Raw genomic sequence first — 23,013 nt, forward strand, 5'->3', positions numbered from 1 at the left:
AATGACAAAATTCCTCATTCCTTTGAACCTCACTCCAAACTGCAGCACATCTTGAGATCAATAATGAGGCTTCATGTTTATTGTTTGAAACAGAAATTTATTCCCAGAATAATGCACAAAAAGCACAGGTTGAGGCTGCCGTGGGAGGCTTCCCTCTCCCTGCTGCCACCTCCCCCTCCTGTCTGCCCGGGAGAACACAGTTGAAGGAAGAAACATGCAATCACAAACAATGAGTAACTCTAAAGACAAAAGGTTTGGTCCAAAAGAACTCAACATGATTAATCCAATTAGGTGAAGAGCTTCACTGAGTAGGATTAAGATATTGCAGATGTAGTGTTTCCACAGCGTGGCTCTTCAGTGCACCAGGGGGGCCTGCTTGAGGGAGATGAGGACAGAGCGCATGCGGGAGACGTCTTTGGCCTGCTTGCTGGACTTAGGGTTAAAGTCACACAGCCGGGCCACCCGTTCCCACTCAGTGCCTGGGGATGACTCGTCAATGTCATTTACAAAGGCTTCTTCTGCTGCCCTGGAAGCAACAACAAAATATGTTGGTTTAATGTAGAACCCCATGAGCTACCTGGTGGCTGCCTTGTTCTAGAAGCGACTGCATCTTCATGCCTGACTTAATGGCATTCTGGTTTTCTAAAGAATCACAGCCCTTGGCCCAGGTCGGAGTCAAGAGCAGACACGTGGCCAGCTCTCCTAGGCACAGGGTGCCTGGACTGCTGTGTAAAATGTTGGAATACAGGTGTTTGGTTTCAGGGCTCGCTCTCTCTGTCTCTGCTGATGCAGAGCATTAAAAAAGCAAGTCCTTAGCCAGCTACACAATGTCTTCTTTAACAAAAGCAAAGCAGCAGGCTTGTCAAGAACAGTTTATATTGGGCTGTGCGAAGTTTCAAGTAAATTTAGACTTCTAAAAAGCCCACAACTGATTGTGCTACAGCTTCTGGATTTATTCCTAAGGCTGGAGAGAAACAGGGTAGATCAGAGGGAATTCAAAACAAGCTCCCATGCTAGCAGGCATTAGAGACTAGAGCCATTCTGGAAGGGGTTTTGTTAGGACATTCTCCAGTTCAGCCATTTTCCCTCCAGCCAGGTACCTCGGGGCACACGTGGCAGGGGTGGGCACCCAGGGGCTGGAGAGCCAATCAATGTTAGGTGCTTTTTGGTAGGATGCTGCTCCAACATTCTTTCAGTCAAGGTCAGCCCACCCCCACTTGGGAACCTGCTGGTGGGAGCTGTAGCCCAAAAGGACAGTGGTTAAGAAGAGGGAAGACACACTATATTCATCTACTTCAACAAGCATCACGGGCAAAGCAAAAGCAATGGAGATGACTGGTCTGTGGGGACAAAGGGTTGCACTCACAGGGATGGCCGTGGCAAACACTGCTGAAGCCAGAGCCACTACAAGACTGCAACTGCAGAGCACACACAGTTAGGGGCAGTGAGAAAGGTTTACTTAACTGTTCTAGGCTGTAGCAAGGATGGCTTATGTTTGTGCTTAAAGGTGAAGAGAAGAAAAGAAACGAGAGAAACTTTAAGTCAGATATAGAAAATGAGAATGAGCTCAATGCAGATGGTCAGTAAGCTAGACATGCCCTTGCCACTCTATGATTGGGAACGTGCAGCTGGCTTTGCTGGGCCACCCTGCTGCCCAGCAAACCCAGATTCAACCTTTCTAGTCTCCATTTCTACTCCAGAGAGAATGTGCAAAAATCAAATCCAACACCACCTGTAAGTCCAGCATTTCACAAGTCTCATTGCAAATACATCTGGGGGCCCAGGAAACCCTGTTTTGTCTTCTACCAGGATGAACATCTCAAGGCTCTGGGCCTCTCAGCCTGTTGTCCACCCTTCCCACAAAGTCCTCTCTTCCTCCATTTCACTTTCATGTTTCTTCACTCAAAATCTAGTCCTAATATTTAAGAGGAAACAGCAAGAACAGTTTCCAAGACTTCAGCAACACTGCTTTGATAACATGAACCCCTAAAAAAAACACTTCCAGAGAAGATGCAATTTTCTTTGGGGAGAAAAGCAAAAGTGGCTCATATCAGACAGCTTTGGCTATCTTGATCTCGAAGCTGGGGCCTCTCTGTGCAAGGGTGAGGGAACAGGGCATCACAAGTTGGCCACAAACAATTTCTGACATGTAAGACCATAGAGAAACCATTACAGGCCCCCATCGGAGACAACCCCCTCTGCCCAAGGGAGAGGCAACCAACTCCACATTCTTCGAAGAAACCAAGTGTAGAAAAGCTGCCCCAACTGGTTCCTAACCAGCACATCCACCTCTCTTTCCCACCAAGGGCAGGGGCATAGTGATGGCAGCAAGAGGTCAGAGCCCTCCAGTCCCAAAGCCTTCCCAGACAAGAACACAAATGACCCACATTTTGAAAGGGAGTCAGCTTCCTTCCATCCAAAACCCCTAATATGAAAAATGGCAATCAGAGTTGTAGGAAGTCATGATTCTGCAAGACAATCAACGGATCATACCCCCAGGTTTATCACCTATTAGCCCCCAAAGTGCCAGTTTGAAATAATTTAAAAAGCAAAGCAACTTGTGGCATAAAAGGTGCATTAACTCTAAATGAGAAGTAGAATCGAAAAAAGAAAAGGAATTAGTTTTGCAACATACACATAACCAATCACGTCAGCGAAGGGTTGTTTGTAGAAAGCTTCATCTGCCACCCTAGACAGCAAGAGATCCAAAAGGCAGGCAAGCAGGCAGGAAAAAAGAGAGAACATTGAGAAGCAGAAACATCTCAAATCCACAATAGAGGCACAACTTCTCTGGGAAAGCTGTTCCCAAGGCTCTATCCTAACCCAGCAAGGGTTCCAGCGCTGGAGATTCCAGCAGGCACTGTTTTCTGCTGGCCTGCTCCACGGGGATTCTCCCCTTGCCTTACCTCAGCCACGAGCATTTCTTAACGTATTTATGGGTTAAGCCCTTTTACAGTCACTATGTTGGTTCAGTTCTCAACCCCAGCAACCCAGGACACACTAAGTGTTCTCACCTCACTTCACAGATGAGGTAACGGAAGCCTACAGATGAAGCAACTTATTCAGCAGTAAGAGGCAACGGGCAGAACCCCCAACCAAAGCTGCCTGGCTTTTTTCACTGCATATTCATACTTTCCAGCTGATGTGAGCCATGTCACCCTTCTGCCAGCCTCAGTAACTATCGCTGGGTGTACTAGACAAGCTAGGTCCAAAAGCCAGTTTTTCTTGGATTATCCAATTACTGCTTCCCCACACTGGCTGGGTGGGATCAATTTCCAGTATCCTAGGAACCCATATGGCCACTTCAAAATTCCCACCTTGAGAGAAAAAAGCAGCTGGTGGAAAGAACTGCAGATTAGGGTTCTGGCTCTGGGTTACTGTGTCCCTGAACAGACTGTCTGCCTGTTCAGTCCATGCCAGACTTGACTGCTTTAACAAGGTGAGGCCCAGAAGCCAGCACTTCATTCTTGCTTAACTCTCACATCAGGAATGTGTCAGAGTGGCAGGGTTCTGGAACAAAAAGGAAAAGGCAGGATGCTGAGTGGAGGAGTTTACACCACAGAGGACAGGCTGGCCTTCGATTCTGTTGTCCCAAGCTGCCCATTTTGTCCACTGAGGGTGGGCGGGGAACCTCCCTCGAGGAGCCTGACCCTGTCTTTTGCCAGGTCAGTTTGGGACACAGGAGTGGAAGGGAGATTTTTTTAAAAAGGACAATCATGCCTGGTTATTAACAAACTCTCATTTATTTGAAGGGAAATGCTAGTGATTTCAGTTTATTTTTAAACTCACACATACCCTTTCTTACCATTTTGGTTTATGCATAGGAAGTGTTCTGTGGAAATTTAAAGAAAGCAAAAATATCAGCCTGATTGTAACTCACAGTGAGTCAGTAGGAAAACAGCTAATTGTTTATGGGCAAAATGAGTGGGAGGGAAAGGCAAGGCAGGCCAGCTTGTAAACCCATAATCCTTTGTTTACACAAGGACTAAACCTAATCAATTTCAACCTGTGTTTTGCTTCTGCTGGAAGAAAATAAAGATTTAATGACTCCTGTCCAAGCATCACTAAGATAACAAAGCCTGAGAGGCTTTTGCTCCTTTGCAGCTAGCCCCGAAAGAGCTGGTCTGTGACAGCACTGCTCCCTCATGATTACAGACCCAGGACAAATGGAAAATCTCATACAACACACACAGACGGCCCTCCACCTGTTTGTTCTTCACCCCCCAGATAGAGGGACCTGAGAGCAGCAATCCTCAGGCAGGAAGGGGCTCAGGGAAGCCTGGGAGAGGGGAGGAGGAATGCTCTCAGGCACCTTAGGAGGCTGATACACACGAGGGCATGGAAAAAATGTTTGCCTCACTGAGCATCATGGATTCCCCAAACTTTTATCAGCCTTGAGAAAAATGAAAGTCAGCACCAAAGCTACCTGTAAAGGGGAAATGTTTCTGTGATGGTTTAGGAAGGGACATGGTCTGGGGTTGTTCTACAGGCATCAACTCCTCGGACTGGCTCCTATGAAGAGAGAATTCTTTTCCAGGTGTTGTCCCTTAATTCATGGCTCTTGTGCAGTGACATTTAGACCCCAACTCAAGATAAGAGGAGGGAGATGCAGTCTGAGGACTGACAGACTAGAGATGCTGTGACAAGGTCTGTTGTCTGTTGTCTGCCCCCAGCACAGTGCCTGGCACAGATGTGCTCTGAAGGCTTCAATGGAGGGCATCTGGAAGCAGGAAGCCTGAGATACTCTCATTAAAATAGATCCTTGTTATCCCCAAGTCTCCTCTTTCAAACTTTCCTGCCTTATCTTTGTGGTCCCCCTTAAAACATCCAGTTGCTGCAAGAATCACCCAGTAAGAATGACATTGCTTGAATTGAGCACCCTCATTTTATTTCCTCAAAATATTCACTATTTAGACAGACAATGAGAAAGATAAGTCATTTTAAATAGATAATTGGGACTTCTTTAGTCCTATGGGACTCTAATGTTTGAGTCAAACTTAAATGGGAGAGGGAGAACCATAAGCAAATGGTTCGAAATCTCCAGGGGAGGGTGTATGCCATTGGAAGAAATCCCGAAAGTGGTTCTATAATGGCTTCCACCTCAGCCACTGAAGAATTGGCATTAAGTGTAAAAACCATCCCTGGATCCTTGATGACAGTGGCTAGTGTGGCACTAGCTTTACACACTCAGGGTCAGCCCTGTTTGTGCTGCAAGGTTTCTACAAGGCAAGTGATCTGCTTTCTAAACAGTTCTACATTTTCAATGAGTGGTAAGTTCAACTCTCTTCTCCTCTCCGGTACTTGATGTTCATCTCTGAGACTATCCAACCCAACATCCTCAAATTCTACATAAAGAAAAGTACACCAAGCCCTAAATCAATGCCCAGGCGGACTAAACCTTTAAGATCCAGCTCCTAAAAACAGGGATTCAGTTTAGCAAAGCTGGCTTGAAAAAATTTCTGCAATGGGAAACCTATCCCCAACATAATATTTAAAGTCTGAGAATCTGAATGTCTACTTGCTTAAGCCTCAGGGACCCTGAACAGGGAGGGTCAGCCCAGTTTTACCAAGTACTTCAGAGCAGACTTATAGGCTAAGGCAACACACTAGGACAGTGATGGACAACCTTTTGAGCTTGGTGTGTCAAACTTCGCCAAAAAACTGAGCATAACTCGGGTAGTGTGTCACTTTGAGGAAAAAACATTATTTCGCAAATGCTTCATCCTCGGCATGCGGCTGCCTCAGCGGCCGCATGTCATCAGAAATGGCTACACGTGTCAGTGCTGACACGCGTGTCATAGGTTCGCCATCACTGCACTAGGGTAAACAGTGTTTTATACAAAGCATCCACTCATCTTTCTTTAGAGCTGGGAACTCACAGCTGGGGAAACCATCTTAAATAAGCAAAAGATAAAGAAGCCTGGCCTGTCAGCACTTCAGAGCGATCACAAGCTCAGCAGAAGCCCTGGACCTGAGAGCAGCCCCCACCATACTTATCATAGAACTTTAAATGGAACCAGTAACACAGAGAATGCATCCACCACAGCAAACTGGCCAGAACAGAGGCTCAAACCTGGCATCTGAGGGGCAGCTGGCAGAACCAAGGATGGCCAACAGGAGATCACTGAAGACTGCTATACAACAGTCCATCTGTTCTATCAGGGTTGCCCCACAAGGGCACAGGCTGGCTGGCAAAGCCATCAGCTCCCTCTTTTCTGGCAAATTTCCATATAATAGAGCTGACAGAGAGAATGGCACTTAAACCCACTTCTGCCTCTGAGGATAGAAGCCTAAGGCTCTTTACCCTGAAAATTAAAACTATCCCCAAGAGCCCTGACCGGTTTGGCTCAGTGGATAGAGCGTCGGCCTGCGGACTGAAAGGTCCCAGGTTCGATTCCGGTCAAGGGCATGTACCTTGGTTGCGGGCACATCCCCAGTGGGGTGTGTGCAGGAGGCAGGTGATCGATGTTTCCCTCTCATTGATGTTTCTAACTCTCTATCCCTCTCTCGTCTGCTCTGTAAAAAATCAATCTGTCTTTATACTGAAGTGAGTAAAGTCAATCCAGCAGAGAAAGCAAGCCCACGGACATCCATGCAAGCAGCGTTGCCTCTGCCTGTCTGAGCTAATTCCACAGGGACGCTAGGCATGCAGCATTAAGGAACACAGCTACTGATACAAGAATGTTTCCTGCCACGACTATTTCGCCTTCAATAAGTGAGCAAATTCTGAAAAGAGCATTTTTTTAAAAATCAACTCAAGATCTTTTTAGACACAGATACATACCCAGAGAACCCTTAATTCTGAAGTCGCTGTGTTGGACGACCTTCTTTGGCTACCTAATTACAAATCGCATTTCCCTGCTAACAGACCCCTCTGTGAAGCAGCTTTCAGAGGGCAGGGTTGTAGTTAGGGGATACAACATGACGAAATTTATAATCGATGCGGACTGAGATCCTGGTATTATAGTCATGAAACAGCCTTTCATTTCAGGGTTACATCTTATACATGGACTTGATCCATGAAATAATTTTTCCTTTGCTGTATCATACCATTACAGGCGGTACATGTGAATCAAACTCTTGGTTGAAGAGCTAAACTCACTATCACTGGGAAGGCTAACAGGCTATAAATTATGCTCACATGAACCGAGAGACTTGCAACCCTTGTTCCAAGCACTTTTTCGAAAACCTGCAAACACATTTCACACTGAAAGAGTTAGCAGCTGAGAACTTATCCTGACTGTTGGAAATGGATGACTCAATCTTGGAATACAAGCTGTGCCAAGAAGCACCATGGACTGACCTGTTGTTTGCTTTTGTTTTCTGTAGCTGCTCATCCTGCCTCGCATACCACTCTTCCAGCTCCTTTATTGCTTTTTCTTTCCACTCTGCTTCTTGCTTCCGAGAGTTGGCATCTGAAAGAAAGGAAAAACTATACAAATGAAACAAAACCTTTGCAAATGTATATTGGGAGAATAGTCAGGAGGGAAGAAAAAATTGTTTTTCCTTGTTTGTACATCCAGCTCTTGACCTCAGCGATTCTATCCAAGGTGTTTCACCACATTTTATCTCAATCCACTGACACTTTTGTGATCACTAGTTGATAGTTTGTTTTTAATTTTTTTCTTTAGGAGGGGCGGGCAGGGGGCCACAAGAGTGCAAATACTGACTTTTAATAGAAACAAACCTTTGATGCCCTGACCGGTTTGGCTCAGTGGATAGAGCGTCGGCCTGCGGACTGAAGGGTCCCGGGTTCGATTCTGGTCAAGGGCATGTACCTTGGTTGAGGGCACATCCCCAGCGGGGGGTGTGCAGGAGGCAACTGATGGATGTTTCTCTCTCATCGATGTTTCTGGCTCTCTATCCCTCTCCCTTCCTCTCTGTAAAAAATCAATAAAATATGTTTAAAAAAAAAAAGAAAAGAAAAAGAAACAAGCCTTTGGGGGCACCAACTAGGGAAACAGCAATTACAAATTTTTTGTTGTTGTTGTTAATCCTCATGGAGGATATTTTTTCCAGCGATTTTTGTGCGAGAGAGGGAGGGAGGGGGACTGAGAGAAAGAGAGAGAGAGAAACATTGCTGTGAGAAAGACACATCAATTGGTTGCCTCCCACAGAAGCCCTAAAACCAGGATTGGGGATCGAAACCACAACCCAGGTAGGCACGCCTGACCAGGAATCCAACCCACGACCCTCTGGTGTGCAGGCAGACACTGTAACCACTGAGGCATACCAGCCAGGGCTACAGATGATGCTTTAACAATGCTGCCAATATCAGTTCAGGGTTGGCTATTCATATTAGATAATCCTTTTTTTACATTTTTTATTTCAGAGAAGAAGGGGGAGGGAGAGAGAGAGATAGACACATCAATGATGAGAGAGAATCCTTGCTCAGCTGCCTCCTGCACGCCCCACACTGGAGAACGAGCCTGCAACCCAGGCATGTGCCCTGACCAGGAATCGAGGCATGCCCTCCTGGTTCACAGGTTGACGTTCAACCACTGAGCCATGCCAGCCGGGCCATATTAGATAATCTTTTAACAAAATCTCAAATTTATAGTCCACACCTCAGGTTGACAATTAATGGTTCTATAAAACACAAGATGGCACTCACTTAACTAAATATGGTAGAAGCACCTCTATGAAGCAGGATGCTATTCGGAAAATTACCAGAGGTAGAGAAGATTCAGGAACCAGGGAACAGAATATAGATGTTTGAGTTAGGAGGACTGCAAAATATTTATCCCTGCTTAGACTGCACAGTGAGTTTGTGACAGAGCTAAAGAGACACTCCAGTGGAGGGAACTGCAGGGCGTTGGGGATCATTATTAGCAGTTATTCACAAAGGTTCCAGAAATTAGAGAAAATGCACACCCAGCACGAAGTTTTTCGGGTTTAAATATGGGTTTTCCTAAGACGTTTAACTAAAATAGACACGTCAGCAGATAGTGGGAGAAAAGGCAGCACATCCCAGCCATTGCTGCAGTTGACACCTCAAGTTACCCTGATACTTCACTTGAAATATGCTCTTAAGGACATCCATTCTGGTATCCTTTCTCAATCTTTACAACAATCCCAAGAAGGTAAACTGTAGTCTCCTAGCAGTGAGAAAAACTACCGCTCAGAAAGTGAGACATCTTTATAAAGGTTACAGTGAGTGACAGAACCAATACTCAAACCCAGGTCTGGCTGTAAAGCTCACATATTCTTTACTAGAGGCCCGGTGCACAAAATTCGTGCATGGGGGTGTGTGTCCCTCAGCCCAGCCTGCACCCTCTCCAATCAGGGATCCCTCTCATAATCCAGGACTGCTGGCTCCCAACTGCTCACCTGCCTGCCTTCCTGATTGCCCCTAACCGCTTCTGCCTACCAGCCTGATCACCCCCTAACCACTCCCCTGCCAGCCTGATTGATGCCTAACTGCTCCCCTGCCAGCCTGATTGCCCCTAACTGCCCTCCCCTGCAGGCCTGGGTCCCCCTCAACTGCCCTCCCTTGCAGGCCTGGTCCCTCCCAACTGCCCTTCCCTGCTGGCCTGATCGCTCACACCTGCCCTCCCCTGCTGGCCTGATCCCTCCCAACTGCCCTCCCCTGCTGGCCATCTTGTGTCCACATGGGGGCAGCCATCTTGTGTGTTGGAGTGATGGTCAATCTGCATATTACTCTTTTATTAGATAGGATCATGCTGCCTCCAAGGGCGGGAAAGGGAAGCAAGCCTAGAATTAATCGTAAGATGTGACTGAAGGTGGTAGCCATTGGTCCAGACTAGAGTTTGGGCAGTGTAGAGCCAGAGCCCACCCTGTAATTAGTATCCTCAAAGGAAAGAGTATAAAGCAGTGGCGACGACAACCATTCAAGGGAAGAAATGAAGCATTTGAGGGCATTTTAGGGACTCTGCAAAAAAATTGTCTTGTAGAAACAACCTGCAGAAAGCTGTCTGTAACTGCTAGAAACAGACTAAGAACATCTAAAAACTTCAAGTTTCACATCATAAAAGAACTTTTACCCTGTTATCTAACTTATCAGAAGGTGACCTATTGCTCAGAGGATAATTATTTTACTCAGATTTCCCACTGATGACTCAAGTATATAGAGTAAACTTGTGTGCATGTCTGTCCACGTCACTAAGTGTATGCAGAATGGAGGGCACTATGATGCAATGGGAGATGCTGAGGGTTGCCAGTGCCATGTGGGCAAGAAACTGGAAAAATCTATTTTCAAAATGTAAGGTCTCCTTTTTAAGACTGGTGAAATTACTTCCAAAAATTACCCTTTGATCGAAGAGTATTTTCTTTCTGTGTAGTCTGATAACTTTTTAAATGTTACCATATAGTAGGAACAAAATATCATGGAAATTTACTCAAATTTTTGTCTAAATAAAAACTGTTACCATCTGTACAAACTAGGTTCCGCATAAAGTCTCTTTAAATTGTCTTCTCTTACAGATTTATGAAGTGACACTGGCAATAAGAATTTAGAATTCTTAAACGTTTAGCTTGATGAGACAACTATCCAAATCATAATACAATCTCTTTGATTATGGAAGGGAGAAGGGGGAAGGGGGAGGAAAGGAGGGATAAAGAGTCCCCTTAGAAAGCAGGGCACACTGACAGCTGTCTCCTCTGGCCATCCTCATTACTGTTCACAGAAAAGCAAATTATTTAAGAACAGCCAGTAGCTAAGCTGCAAACCACTGACACTGGTTCTCTATTCTTAGCATTTTGTGCCTTCTCACAGTTCTTGCAAAGAAAAAAGGTGAAACTGAAGAAACACCTAGTTCAGGATCAATTTAATTCCATTCAGTTAGAATGTAAGGACAAATGTTTGACTTCCCTCAGGAAGATATCTTGAGTTAAGAAGACAATACTTCATGGAATATTTCCCAAATGTTTAGTTTGATAATTGAAAAAGAAAATGCAGCCAAAACCGGTTTGGCTCAGTGGATACAGCGTCGGCCTGCGGACTCAAGGGTCCCAGGTTCGATTCCGGTCAAGGGCATGTACCTTGGTTGCGGGCACATCCCCAGTAGGGGGTGTGCAAGAGGCAGCTGATCGATGTTTCTCTCTCATCGATGTTTCTAACTCTCTATCCCTCTCTCTTCCTCTCTGTAGATAATCAATAAAATTAAAACAAACAAACAAAAAAACACAACAACAAAAAAAAGAAAATGCAATTTTCACAGATACTAAAGTGAACTCTCTCCACGAACAAGACAACTGTGCTAAACTTTGGGAAAAGAGAAAGATAAAGTTGGGTTCTGTAACATGAAAAATATCTAGTAGTAGTAATACCAGTTAAGTCCTGCCTCTAAGCCTCCTAAGAAGTCATATACAAAGAATAAGCAAGGCCTGAGGCTGCTGGCACCATGAAGACCTATTTTCATCTATCTAAAGCTGTACTCTCCAGTAGAGTAGCTACTAGCCACATGTGGCTATTTAAGTTTATTAAAATTAAATGAAGTTTAAAATTCAGTTTCTCAGTCATACAAGCCACATTTAAAGTGCTCTAGAGCTACATGTGGCTAGTGGCTGCCACACTGGACAGCACAGATACAGAATATTTCCATCACTGCAGAAATAACTAGTGGATAGTGCTGTAAAGGTTCAAACCTAAGTGTGCCCAGTATTTTGAAAATCACATAAATTGGGCTGGAGAGGCAACAGATTTTACATTAATTGGCTGTGTTATCAGGGTCACGTCCCTTCCTATTTCTAGGTGTCAGTTACCCCATCTGAAAAATGAGAGTCATATTTTTACTAGGTCAGTGGTGTCTAAGAAGGAATAATGCTGACACTGTGGTTATAGAGAAGAATGTTATATTTCTAGATTTACAATAAAATATTTAGGCATGAAGTATATGATGTCTCTTAAAATGGACCAAAAAAAGTGACTGTATATTTACAACACGTGTATCTTCTTTCAACTATTCCGTTTTAAATTTAATAAAAAGCTGAGGAAAGAAAAATACCCACACTGTGCCATACCTCTCTAACCCGCATATACGAACACCAAGTCTCTCCTGATCTTGCCCAACAGCTGACACTTCATGTACACAGACAGCCCTTCACAGAAGGCCAGGCTGGCTGGCGGTGATCTTGGGCTCGGCCTGCCCGAGATGGTGCATGCTAAATGCAACATGGCTGAAGCGATGGGTATGGGCTCTGAAGCAGGACCAACTTAACCTGAAATTCGGACTCTACTTCTTAGCTGTGTGATTAAAAAACTTACGCTACCTGTGCTTTTCACTTTCCTCACCCATAAAAGTGTAAAAACTTACCTTTCAAGGGTATCAGGATAAGAAAAACAAATGGTATGTTTTCTAACAGCTCACATTTTCCTCTTAAGCACTACTTCAAGTTTACAAAGCGTTCCCATAAATACCATCGCAGAATTCCCGGGGGGTTAGGAACACTGATCTTACTCCTCTCAGATGAACAGACTCTGCAAGGTTTGTGCAAGCAAGTGTGCACAGTTGGTAAGGGCTGAGCCTTGAACCCAGTCTTCTCACTCCAAGTCCACGGCTCCTTTCCATAGCACCACTCTGCTCTTCTTGAGAGGAGAGGATATACTTGGTGGTTTTCTGGGCCGTCCTAATCCTTACACAATGGCCTGTGATTAAGTATCTCCTCATTAGTAGCCTTGTGACCTTCAGGTTGAGAAAGATTATTGTCCCAAACACCAGACAAGGGCATAATGGCTAACTCAAGTGAAAAAGGAATAAAAGGAGAGTCAAGGTCAACTATTCCACTGAAAACAGATACCCAAGACAAAAAGGGATTCCTTACCAAGGGCTTCCAAGCGTTCCGTTTGCTCTTCTCTCCATTTACGGATACTTTCAGGCTCTGATTGCAATCGATCCACTTGTGAAATAGCTGCATAACTGTCTGTTGGGCCATTACTCTCCTTAACACAAAACACAATTGTACTCTATCAGTACCAAAAAATCCTTCCTGAAATGCACTTCATCCAAGTTAGAACCCCTGAGTATGTACAGCACTGAAGATTGTTAAAATGTTGAAGGATGACCTTAATAGCAATAACACAATCTGATAGGGAGCTTTCAGCATTACCACACTTAATCCTTACAGCCCAGGAAGAGGCAGAGTGGTTGTTACCCTATCTGTTAATAAATGGGACATGAGTGGGAGATAGGAAAGTCAGGGAGGTGAGTAATGGAGTTACTAGGAAACTGTTATCAGTTTTGGTTTCCTCACTTGATAAAGAGATTATGTGATATTTTCAAAGTAACAAAGGTGAGTACACAATAGAGCAAGGCTTAGAACTTAAGACCTAAATGCTATTATATAATGCAGGAAGTAGGTCACTGAATACCACCTTATCAAAATATAGTGAATTTGAGGAGAGTCCAAAAGAAAATGTATAGTTACACATCAAGGAAAAAAATAAAAAGGCAGGCAATCGTGAGGCATGCGTGCGTGTGCGTGCATGCACCCGTGCAGACTGCTCTTTATATTGGGTTAGATTTGGGAGCTAACAAACAAACTGACAAAGACTCAAACAGAACTTAATCTTTAGAGAATTATTTCACCGCTTGAACTAGGGATTACCAGTTTAACCTAACTAGACTATCTACAAAGGTGGAAAAAATTATTTAAATTATTAGTAACTAACTTACTAGCATTTTTTATGTATCAGGCACATAAAAGCTCTCTCCCCCAAACACCTTGCAAAGCAAGTTTTTATTCCCATTTCACAGCTAGGGAATTAAACTGAGGCACAGAGAGATGACAGGCCCAAATTCATAGCTAGTAAAGCAGGGGTGGGGAATGTTTTTTTCTGCCAAGGGCCATTTGGATATTTATAACATCATTCACAGGCCATACAGAATTATCAACTTAAAAATTAGCCTGCTGCCTGGCTGGTGTGGCTCAGTTGGTTGAGCACTGCCCCATGCACCAAGAGGTCATAGGTTCCATTCCTAGTCAGGGCACATGCCCAGATTGCCAGCCTGATCCCCAGTAGGGGGAGTACATGAGGCAGCCCATCAGCGTTTCTCTCCCTCTCCCTTCCTCTCGCTCTAAAATAAAAACATATTTTTAAAAATCAGCCAGCTATATTTGGTCAAACAATTAACTCACCCCTAATGCTTTGGCAGTGCCATCTCGGGCCTTATATGGCCCGCTGGCAGGATGTTCCCCATCCCTCTAGTAAGGATAAAGCCAGGATCTAAGCCCCATTCTGTTTCACTCTAAAGGCCAATCTCTAAACCAGGGATCGGAAACTACAAATCAGGAGGCCTGCCACCTGTTTTGTAATTCAATTTTACTAAAACACAGCTAAGCCCATTCGTTTATGTACTGTCCATGGATGCTTTCATATTGCAGCAACAGAGTAGTTTGACAGACCTTATAACTCACAGAGCTTAATATCTTTACTATGTGGCCTTTTATAGAAAAAGTACGTTAGTTCACCCTTGGTTTAAAAGGTTATGCTGGCCCCACCACATACTTACTGCCTTTGTTACTTTAGACCAGCGGTCGCCAACCTTTCAGACCTCGCGGACCACCAGTTGGTGACCGCTGCTTTAAACTACTGATTTAACCTGTGCGCCTCAATTTACTTCAATTTATTCATCTGTAACACAGGAATAACAACAGTACAGGTCCCTCAGGTTGTTGTGAGAAATAAATATAAACAGTGCTTCACAGCACAGAGAGTGTTTAAATTCGCCTCCATCATCATCATCATCATCGGTCATTTCTTGAGAATAAAGCTGGTTAACACTAGGCCTGGTCAATAACATTTTAAAAGAAAGCTCTATAAGTGTCACTTCTCTTCGAATCCTTCTACTTTGGCAGGTAACATACCAGCTACTAATATATCCAGGAAAATCAAGGGAATGGGGTCCTTCCTAAATCAGTCCATTCAAATCACAGGAAAGGAAGACTCTTGACCACTATCATTCAACATAATTAAATAGTATTCTGTACCTGGTAGTACTCGCCATTCATCACTCCATCAACAGCATCTGCAAGACATAAGATTGCAATTTGTCAATCAGGGCTGATCAAATGCTGAGCCAAAGGTTTACAGAGTAAAATATAGCATTGTATGCAGTAGGTATTTTAAGTTATTCAACGTTTTATATATATATATATAATTTCAGAGAGGTAGGGAGAGAGAAAGGGATAGAAAGAAACAGCAATGATGAGAATCATTGATCAGCTGCCTCCTGCACTCCCCACACTGGGGATCCAGCCTGCAACCAAGGCATGTGCCCTGTCTGGGAATCGAACCATGACCTCCTGGTTCATAGGATGATGCTCAACCACTGAGCCACAATGGCCAGGCTACAATCCAGTCTTACTGACACAATTATTCATAACCAAATGAGAAAGTCTACCTCAGAAATATAAAAAATGCCTAAGTAAGACCTAGAGACTATCAAATCCACATAGTACAAAATGGTGGCCCACATGCTGAGCATACTTGATTTAAAATATAAAGTACTAAGTTAAAAAATTCCACAAAATCAGGATTTCCATGTTTGGGGGAAGGGGCAGAGAGACAGAAGATATGGCAATAATGGGTCTGCATTCCTGAATTGGTAACACTGTTGGAAATGAGGGTAGCCTTCATATGGAGCATGCTCTGGACAATTTGCCAGTCCTCCCTAGCCCCAATTTTTTTTTAAAGATATCCAAATTGATTTTAGAGAAAGGGAGAGGGAGAAACACTGATGTGATAGTGAAACATCTATCAGCTGCCTCCTGCATGCCTCCTACCAGGGATGGAGCCCAGGATCAAACAGGCAACCTTCAGGTGCATGGGGAGGTGCCTAACCAACTGAGCCACACTGGCCAGGGCAAGCCCCACAAACCCATTCTGTGTTTCACTAATTTAATTACCTGACTAGTCTGATAAGCATGTGTTCCTAACCTAACCTAACCAAACCATGAGGCAGTCTCTACAGGGTTGCACACCATTACTCTGGAGTAGCTGCTCTAATTTACTTCAAAAGCCTCAAAAAAAATTTAGCTTCCACCTACATAATCTGTATTCTGTATCTGTTGGTTGACCCAAGTTTATTAGCTAACTAGAGGCCCAGTGCACGAATTTGTGCACCGGTGGGGTCCGATCAGGCTGGGCAAGCTGGGGGGGGCGTGGGGGCGCGCAAGAGGTTGGCCGTCTGGCCCTGCCCCCGATTGGGCAGGTTGACTGGCTGCAGTGCGCATCATAATGACTGGTCACTTGAGCTTTTATATATATAGATTATGTAGAACTTCCATTATTTTGACCAATTTTTTTCAAACTGCAATGACATTTTATTGCATGGAGTAGGAGAGGAAAGCTGAAAGAAGAGATGAACCTAAATGACTTAAGAACTCAAGTAATAAAAGGAATGCCAAGCACTTAGTATGGGCCACCATCAGGAGGCCCTCAGAGGGCAGTACATGAAAATATTTTGCACAGCTTTCCTCTAGGGCAGTGATGGCGAACCTATGACACGCATGTCAGCACTGACACGTGTAGCCATTTCTGGTGGCACACATGTCAGCACTGACACGCATAGCCATTTCTATGACACACATGTCAGTACTGACACGCGTAGCCATTTCATGCCGAGGATAAAACATTTGCGAAATAATGTTTTTTCCTCAAAGTGACACACTACCCGAGTTATGCTCAGTTTTTTGGCGAAGTTTGACACACCAAGCTCAAAAGGTTGCCCATCACTGCTCTAGGGGCAGGTGCTCTCAGCCTCATTTTTTCCTTTTAACAGGCAAAGATTTCATCAAACCACTCCTCTGGTCTTGGTTCCTAACTAATTACAGGCATACCTCTTTTTTATTGCACTTCACAAATACAGTGTTTTTTTACAAATTGAAGGCAAGACCCTCAACCATAATAAAAAAGATTATGACTCTCTTTATTGTAATACTTGCTTTATTGCAGTGGTCTGGAATCAAACTGGCAATATCTTCGGGGAATGCCCATAAACCCAACTTTAACTGCCCATTTTCCAAATCAACACTAACATTTTATCCATTCTTTTAGTTCTCTTGCTTCTCCCAATTACCATCCCCTTGGCTTTGAGAGTACTGAAAACTTTTATAGATCATTTCCCCAGCATGTCTTCCTGATACCAAAGCATTGTTTTCTAAAAAAGGAAAATGAAGAAAGAAAATACCATGTGATTTCATTACTCAACCCCTTGGTTTCTATCTTGTTAGTTTATCTAATGTGCATAGATGAAAATTTTCAGGAAAACTGGACTTCTAAAACATAACCTATTTTTTTTTTATTTTTTTACTAATCCATTCTTCTATATCATTAAATTCTCAACTTTATTAGGAAGACACCTACTACTTATCACTTCCAATGTGCCAGGCACAGTATTAAACACTTTATATACATTAAGTTTTAATCCTCACACAAACTTACATGTATCAGCACTTTACAAATGACCTTAGAATATGCATAGGGTTCCTTGAAGTGAATAAGGTATTCTTGAAGGGCCAGATAATTGATGACACTATTTTCTCTTAAATTTATTTTTATGTTTAAAGATTTAAGAAAAATATTAAATGCACATATTATGAAATAACCAGCCTTTAAAAAGTGGTGCAATACCTAAGCAAGCCAGGAAGTCAGAGGAAAGATCATATGATAATTTGATACAGGAACACAAACTGCAGGATCTAAGCATTTACCAACACACTTCAGCTTTACTCTGTTTCAATTGCTGGCTATGAATCTGTAGGAGGAGGGCGAGGGAGACATTGATGTGAGAGAGAAACATCCATCCTCTGTAAACGCCCTGCCTGGGAATCGAACCAGTAACCTAATTCTTTTACTCCTATGCTTTATTTATGATAGTACAAAAATCAGTTTCTCATAGTTTTTGTCATGGCTTTTTATACTCCAAGCTGTTTGTGCGTCCACCTACCCGTATAATTTTTAAAAATACTCTATAGCCCAGGCAGCATGGCTTGCTCAGTGGTTGAGCATCGACCTATGAACCAGGAGGTCATGGTTCAATTCTCAGTCAGGGCACATGCCCGGGTTGTGGGCCAATCTCCAGAGTGGGGTGTGCATGAGGCAGCTGATCAATGATTCTCTTTCATCATTGATGTTTCTCTCTCTCTCCCTTCCTCTCTGAAATCAATAAATAATAATAATAATGATGATGATGATAAATAATAAAAGTACTCTATAAACTTTTGGAAATATAAACTTCACCAAAAAAAACTAATCAAAGTATTTGGGAGGGGGTGGGAGGATATTAAACTAAACCTCAGTAATAAATTTATTGATGTAGAATTGCTGGGACACAGGATATACATTTAAAGTTTTAAAGGTTTCTAAACACCAATCAGGTGCCCCATTTTTCTCAGACCTTCACTGAGACAGTTTTATAATGTTTTAAAATTTTTGCTAATTTGATAGCAAAAATACACACACACACACAAAAAAAAACACCTTAAGGTGGCTTTGTTGTGCCAATCTTATTTCCTATGAGGTAATTAAAAATCTGACACTTGATTTTCTTCTTTACTGACCTGTTTTGCCCATTTTTATCTCTTAAATATTCTCTCTGGATGAATTATTCCTCTCATACTACGTGTTTTCCCCATTTACTTTTTATATGGTTTGATATTTAACACCTAAAACTTAACTTGTATGTAGACAATATCAATTTTCCCTTTATGATTTCTGTATCTGCTTTTATGCTAAAGGCCTTTCCTATTCCAAGATAAATATTCACTTTTCTCCTGGTATTTGGGGGGGAAAAAAATCCTCTCTTTAATCCACCCAGAATTTATTTTTGTGTAAGACAGGAAAGAGATAATTTTAAATCCTAGAGCCTACAAGCCAGATGGACATTCTGGTTAATAAATTACAGCTAACATACCAACTACTCAGTTAATATATTCTAGCCCAGGGCTATTCCCAATAGGAAAGTCTTTGATCACTATTCCATCACAAAACTAGAAGCAGTTCTCATCCCATACCTCCTAAGTCACATGCTATCTGTCCTTTGGGTCTGAAGACTCTTCGAGACCCACTGGAAAATGCTTTGAACTCTGATACCTTACCATTGTACTTACATTCAACTAGCCCAAGTCAAAGAATCGTCTGTTGCTACAGAAACATGCAGAAAGGACATTAGGGCGCCTTGACTTATTAGGACAACTAAGCTAAGCAGCCTGATGCTTCAGAAGGAAACTGTCTAGGGCCGCGGTCGCCAACCTTTCGGACCTCAGGGGCCACCAGTGGTCTGCCAACACCAGTTGGTCATCCAAACAGAAACAAGGGTCAGAATATGATTCCAGAGATGAAAAACTCTTGGTCCCAAACCCACCTTCAACCTCCCCAACCTTTGAAGTCAAGCAGACCAGGGTTTGATTCCAGTGGAGCTATGTATTAGCTTAAATGCTGTTAGGATCATTGTTTAAATTCCATGATAAGTTTTCATCTGAAATAGGATGGCACTAACACTTAGAACCTGGCATACAGTAAATGGGTAGTACTACTAAATACCATGCATGAGATTTCCTTGAACTTAGCTTCACCACTACCAAGGAAATTATTCTCCCTTCTCCAGCTTTCCTTTAAAATTCATGTACCTCCATTTCCTCTCCTCCACGAACCTGACAGAAACATACCAAATAGTGCCTTACTGCCATACTCCTTTAGTAGCTCCTTAATCACCTCTTATTTTCCTCCCTCCTGACTGCAGGTTTTCAACAGCTCTAGAATTAGGCTGCCTCTTTCCTAACCACCTGTTCTTCATCAATATCCCTGGAGCCACTTCACCAGGCTGGTTACCCCCCATCTTTAAATCTATGTATGTATCTTTCCACTTCTCCTAATAACTGAGGGAATCATCCAGGGTTCAAGCCTAATCTCTCTGGTTTCTGCCTACCCCCATCCTCCATGGGCATTTCCCCCAAGGCTGGGAGGAGTTTAGGTATGCTCCTCTGTTAAGAGCCTCCTGCCTTTAGGAGGGACACAGAGCTCCCTCCTAAAATCTGTTTCCTCAATACACTCCCTGAAAGCCCACAGGCCTGTAACACCCTTCTCTCCCTACTCCCAAAAAATAATAGTAGCTAGGTACTGTGTGTAGTAATAATATACTGTGTGTAAGCACCTTACAGGTGCTTTCTAATGTAATCCTAGCAACCCTACGTGGTGTATATTTTGCAACTTTTACAGAAGAAAAAACTCAGGCAAGGCAGTGGCGGCTATATAAGCTGCCAGAAAAGCTATACTCACACAAGCAGTCTAGGACAGCACAGAATCTTGAGAGAGACAGTGGGAGAGGAAAGAAGGAGGGAGAGAGGGCAAAAGAGGGGTGAAAGAGAGAGGAAAAGAAAGGGAAAAAGAGGGTGAGGAAGAGAGAAAAGGGGGAAAAAAGTCTAGCTAGTTCTCTAATCCCCCAAGGAAGTGCTGACGGCTGCACATTACCAACTCCAACTACACTGTCAGAGATCGGGCTTTAAATCACTAAATGCTTAGTTCACTAAGAAAGTCCTTCCTAGGAACTAACTCAGCAATCATCCCTTCCTTCCCTTTGCTGAAAGCTTACTGCACAAAAGACCCATGAGTCTAACTATTTTCTCCCTTTTACCTTTCAAACTGCCAATCACTAAGAATGGACATTTTTGCCCATTTTTCTGTGAGTATCTGTGTCCAGACGCCCTGCTAGGCATTGTGGATACAACAGTGCGCAAGAGGTAACACTGTCCTTGAATCAGGACAGTCTTCTAACTATGGGTCCTAATTCTCCCAACATTGTCCTACCCAGGGCAGCCACAACTGCTTTTCAGAAATGACAATTTCTTATCCCAGGACATCCCTGATGAAACTGCAACAGAATATTATACAGTGGAAGAGTGGGGAAAGGGCTCAGCTATTAATTTGCCCTTAAGCAAGTAATTTCTCTGTAGGACTCATTTTCTCTTCTATTAAATGAGGGAGGTAAACTAAGGACCTTAAAAAAAAGTACATTTTATGATTCTTAGGCAAATGTTAAAGACCACACAATAACAAAAGAACACCTGTATCGCTTAAAGCCAACTTCACCTCCCAGCCACAACCCAGTTCAGTCTAACCTTCTAGCTATAAATTGCATTTTCAGGTATATTACACATTATCACATATGGGGACAGATCCCAGAGACTGCAAACTAGTGGTCTCCCCACGTCCACTCCCCCCGCCCCCCCCCCAAAGATTCTGCTTGGTTGGCATAGTAATTTGAGATTTCTGAGTCTGAACGCTTTTCTGAAAAGCACCATTCTAATGCACCAAAGCCTCAGTCTCCAACACTCATCATCTCACACCAGCATGTTTTTCTCATTTATGTTAATTGCTTGGCCCCTTAAAGTAGCTCCCATTTGCCCCATGAGTGACTTATTCTCCTTCAATAAGAATTTTTAAAAAGTAAATGAAAGCCCTGACCACGTAGCTCAGTTGGTTAGAGTGTCCTCCTGATATACCAAGGTTGCAGGTTCGATCCCTGCCTCAGGACAAATACAAGAATCAACCAATGAACGTATAAATGGAACAACAATCAATGTTTCTTTCTCTAAAACCAATCAATTAAAAAGTAAATGAAAAGCCACGTCTCACTTCTAGCTAATTTCCTCTTTCCCTATATAACTGAAAAGATTTCTGCCACTCACAGATGAGGCATTAAATTAAAAGGTCAAATTGGCATACCGCTTTTTGCTTGCTTGTTTGTTTTTCCTTGAGCTTGGCTGGGGAAAGGCCACACATCACTCTCTATTCGCCTCCTTCTACTCTTTCGTTCTGCTTAGGCAACACTGCCTGTCAAAGCCATTTCCAGAGGAAGCCGAGTTCCTGCAGTCCTACCGTAATACATTCGAAAAATGGCCAAACTCTCATCCCTCTTTGGCCGGCTTCTTTCTCCAAGGCTAGATCATCTTTCTCGAGTTTCCTATTCACTCCTTCTTTCCTCCCCATAGCCCAACATTCTGTACACCTTCAGTGCTTAAATGCATCACTGCCATTTTTGTCTGCATGTGTCTAAAACGGCACTATTTTTTCCTGCCCTCCTTTCCTAATAACTGGCCCCGTGCTGGGCTCAGACTTGCCTGGAAGTCTGGCCAAACTGCGCCAATGCGGCTGTGCTTCCGAGGCCAGGCTCATAGCCGAGCCAGTGCTCAATGAAAAGTTCCGGAATTGAACGAGCTTCTTCGGGCCCCTCAGCGTGACTGTCACCCTATCTGCTTTGCTTTGCTTTCTTCCCAGCTCGCGCCCAGGAGCGCTCAAACACACCCACCGATCGGAGTAAGCGCCTCAAGCCTAGGTTTCTTGCATGACTGGGCCGGGGTCTCGTTTCCTCTCTGCACTCAACCTCCCGGTTCAGCAAAGAACAAGTAACACGGAGCTCTCCGAGCCACTTCGGGCCGAGCTTCCAGACAAGTCCGCCCGCCCCCAAACGCGCCGCACTCTCACCCGGACTCCCCGGCGGCTCGCCGTGTGGCTGGGGTCCCGGGGCGCCGCCGTCAAGGATGGCGAAGGCCTCGTCGTTCTCGATGCCCGCAATCTCGCTCTCCTGCTGCGCCAAGAAGGCCGCGGCCGGGTCTTCTTCGCCGGCCACCCCGTTCCCCAGAGCGGGGCCGCCGGGAGTGCCGGCAGGGGCGCCGAACGGATCTAGTTCAGCCATGGCGGGCAGTTCAACGGCACAGACACCGGCGCTGAGAGACACACCAGCAAACCCACGGACACCGCTCCCGGCAGCAGCCTCTGCGGTGGCGTCTACGCTCGGAGGACAAGCTGGAGTGAGAAAGCGGAAGCGGAAATCCTGCCCCCATATCCGGTTGGTCTAGACAAGGTTGGAGAGCCGAAAAGGTAACAACCAATCAAAGGACGGAAATCGCTCACGAGCTACCCAATCAGCAGAGGGAGGGGCGGGCCTCCGAGGAAAACTCGTGACTTGAGCAGCTCGGGAGAGGGGAGTGTGTGTGTGAGAGCTGTAAGCCCCGTGGGCTCAAGAAAGGCGGAAGTAGCGCTTGACTTAAAGC

The 23,013-nt window shown here is 44.1% G+C and overlaps 2 protein-coding genes across 2 annotated transcripts in view; one reads left to right on the plus strand and one right to left on the minus strand.

Annotated features, from left to right (window-relative positions):
• The window catches only part of GNE (glucosamine (UDP-N-acetyl)-2-epimerase/N-acetylmannosamine kinase), a 62,703-nt gene extending 55,406 nt beyond the window's left edge, over positions 1 to 7,297 (plus strand). Inside the window, exon 12 of the transcript XR_013814492.1 lies at positions 7,059 to 7,297. The gene's annotated coding sequence lies outside the window, so the exon portion shown is untranslated. The remainder of the gene's footprint in view (positions 1 to 7,058) is intronic.
• CLTA (clathrin light chain A) lies at positions 77 to 22,788 on the minus strand. The gene is made up of 5 exons (XM_079790170.1): positions 22,445 to 22,788; positions 14,950 to 14,987; positions 12,784 to 12,901; positions 7,304 to 7,415; positions 77 to 526 (listed from the first exon to the last, which is right to left on the minus strand). The coding sequence occupies exons 1-5, from the start codon at positions 22,653 to 22,655 to the stop codon at positions 355 to 357; spliced, it is 651 nt and encodes a 216-aa protein (XP_079646296.1). The 5' UTR covers positions 22,656 to 22,788; the 3' UTR covers positions 77 to 354.
• Between the last annotated feature and the right edge of the window lie 225 nt (positions 22,789 to 23,013).

This window comes from Cnephaeus nilssonii (assembly GCF_951640355.1).
Source record: "Cnephaeus nilssonii genome assembly, chromosome: 14".
NCBI lineage: Eukaryota > Metazoa > Chordata > Mammalia > Chiroptera > Vespertilionidae > Cnephaeus > Cnephaeus nilssonii.

Coding starts and splice junctions, on each gene's coding strand:
- CLTA (XM_079790170.1), bottom strand. CDS start 22,655: ATGGCTGAACTAGATCCGTTCGGCGCCCCTGCCGGCACTCCCGGCGGC. Junction 14,988..22,444: donor CGAGCCGCCGGGGAGTCCGG/GTGAGAGTGCGG, acceptor TATGTCTTGCAG/ATGCTGTTGATGGAGTGATG. Junction 12,902..14,949: donor TGAATGGCGAGTACTACCAG/GTACAGAATACT, acceptor TTTTGTGTTAAG/GAGAGTAATGGCCCAACAGA.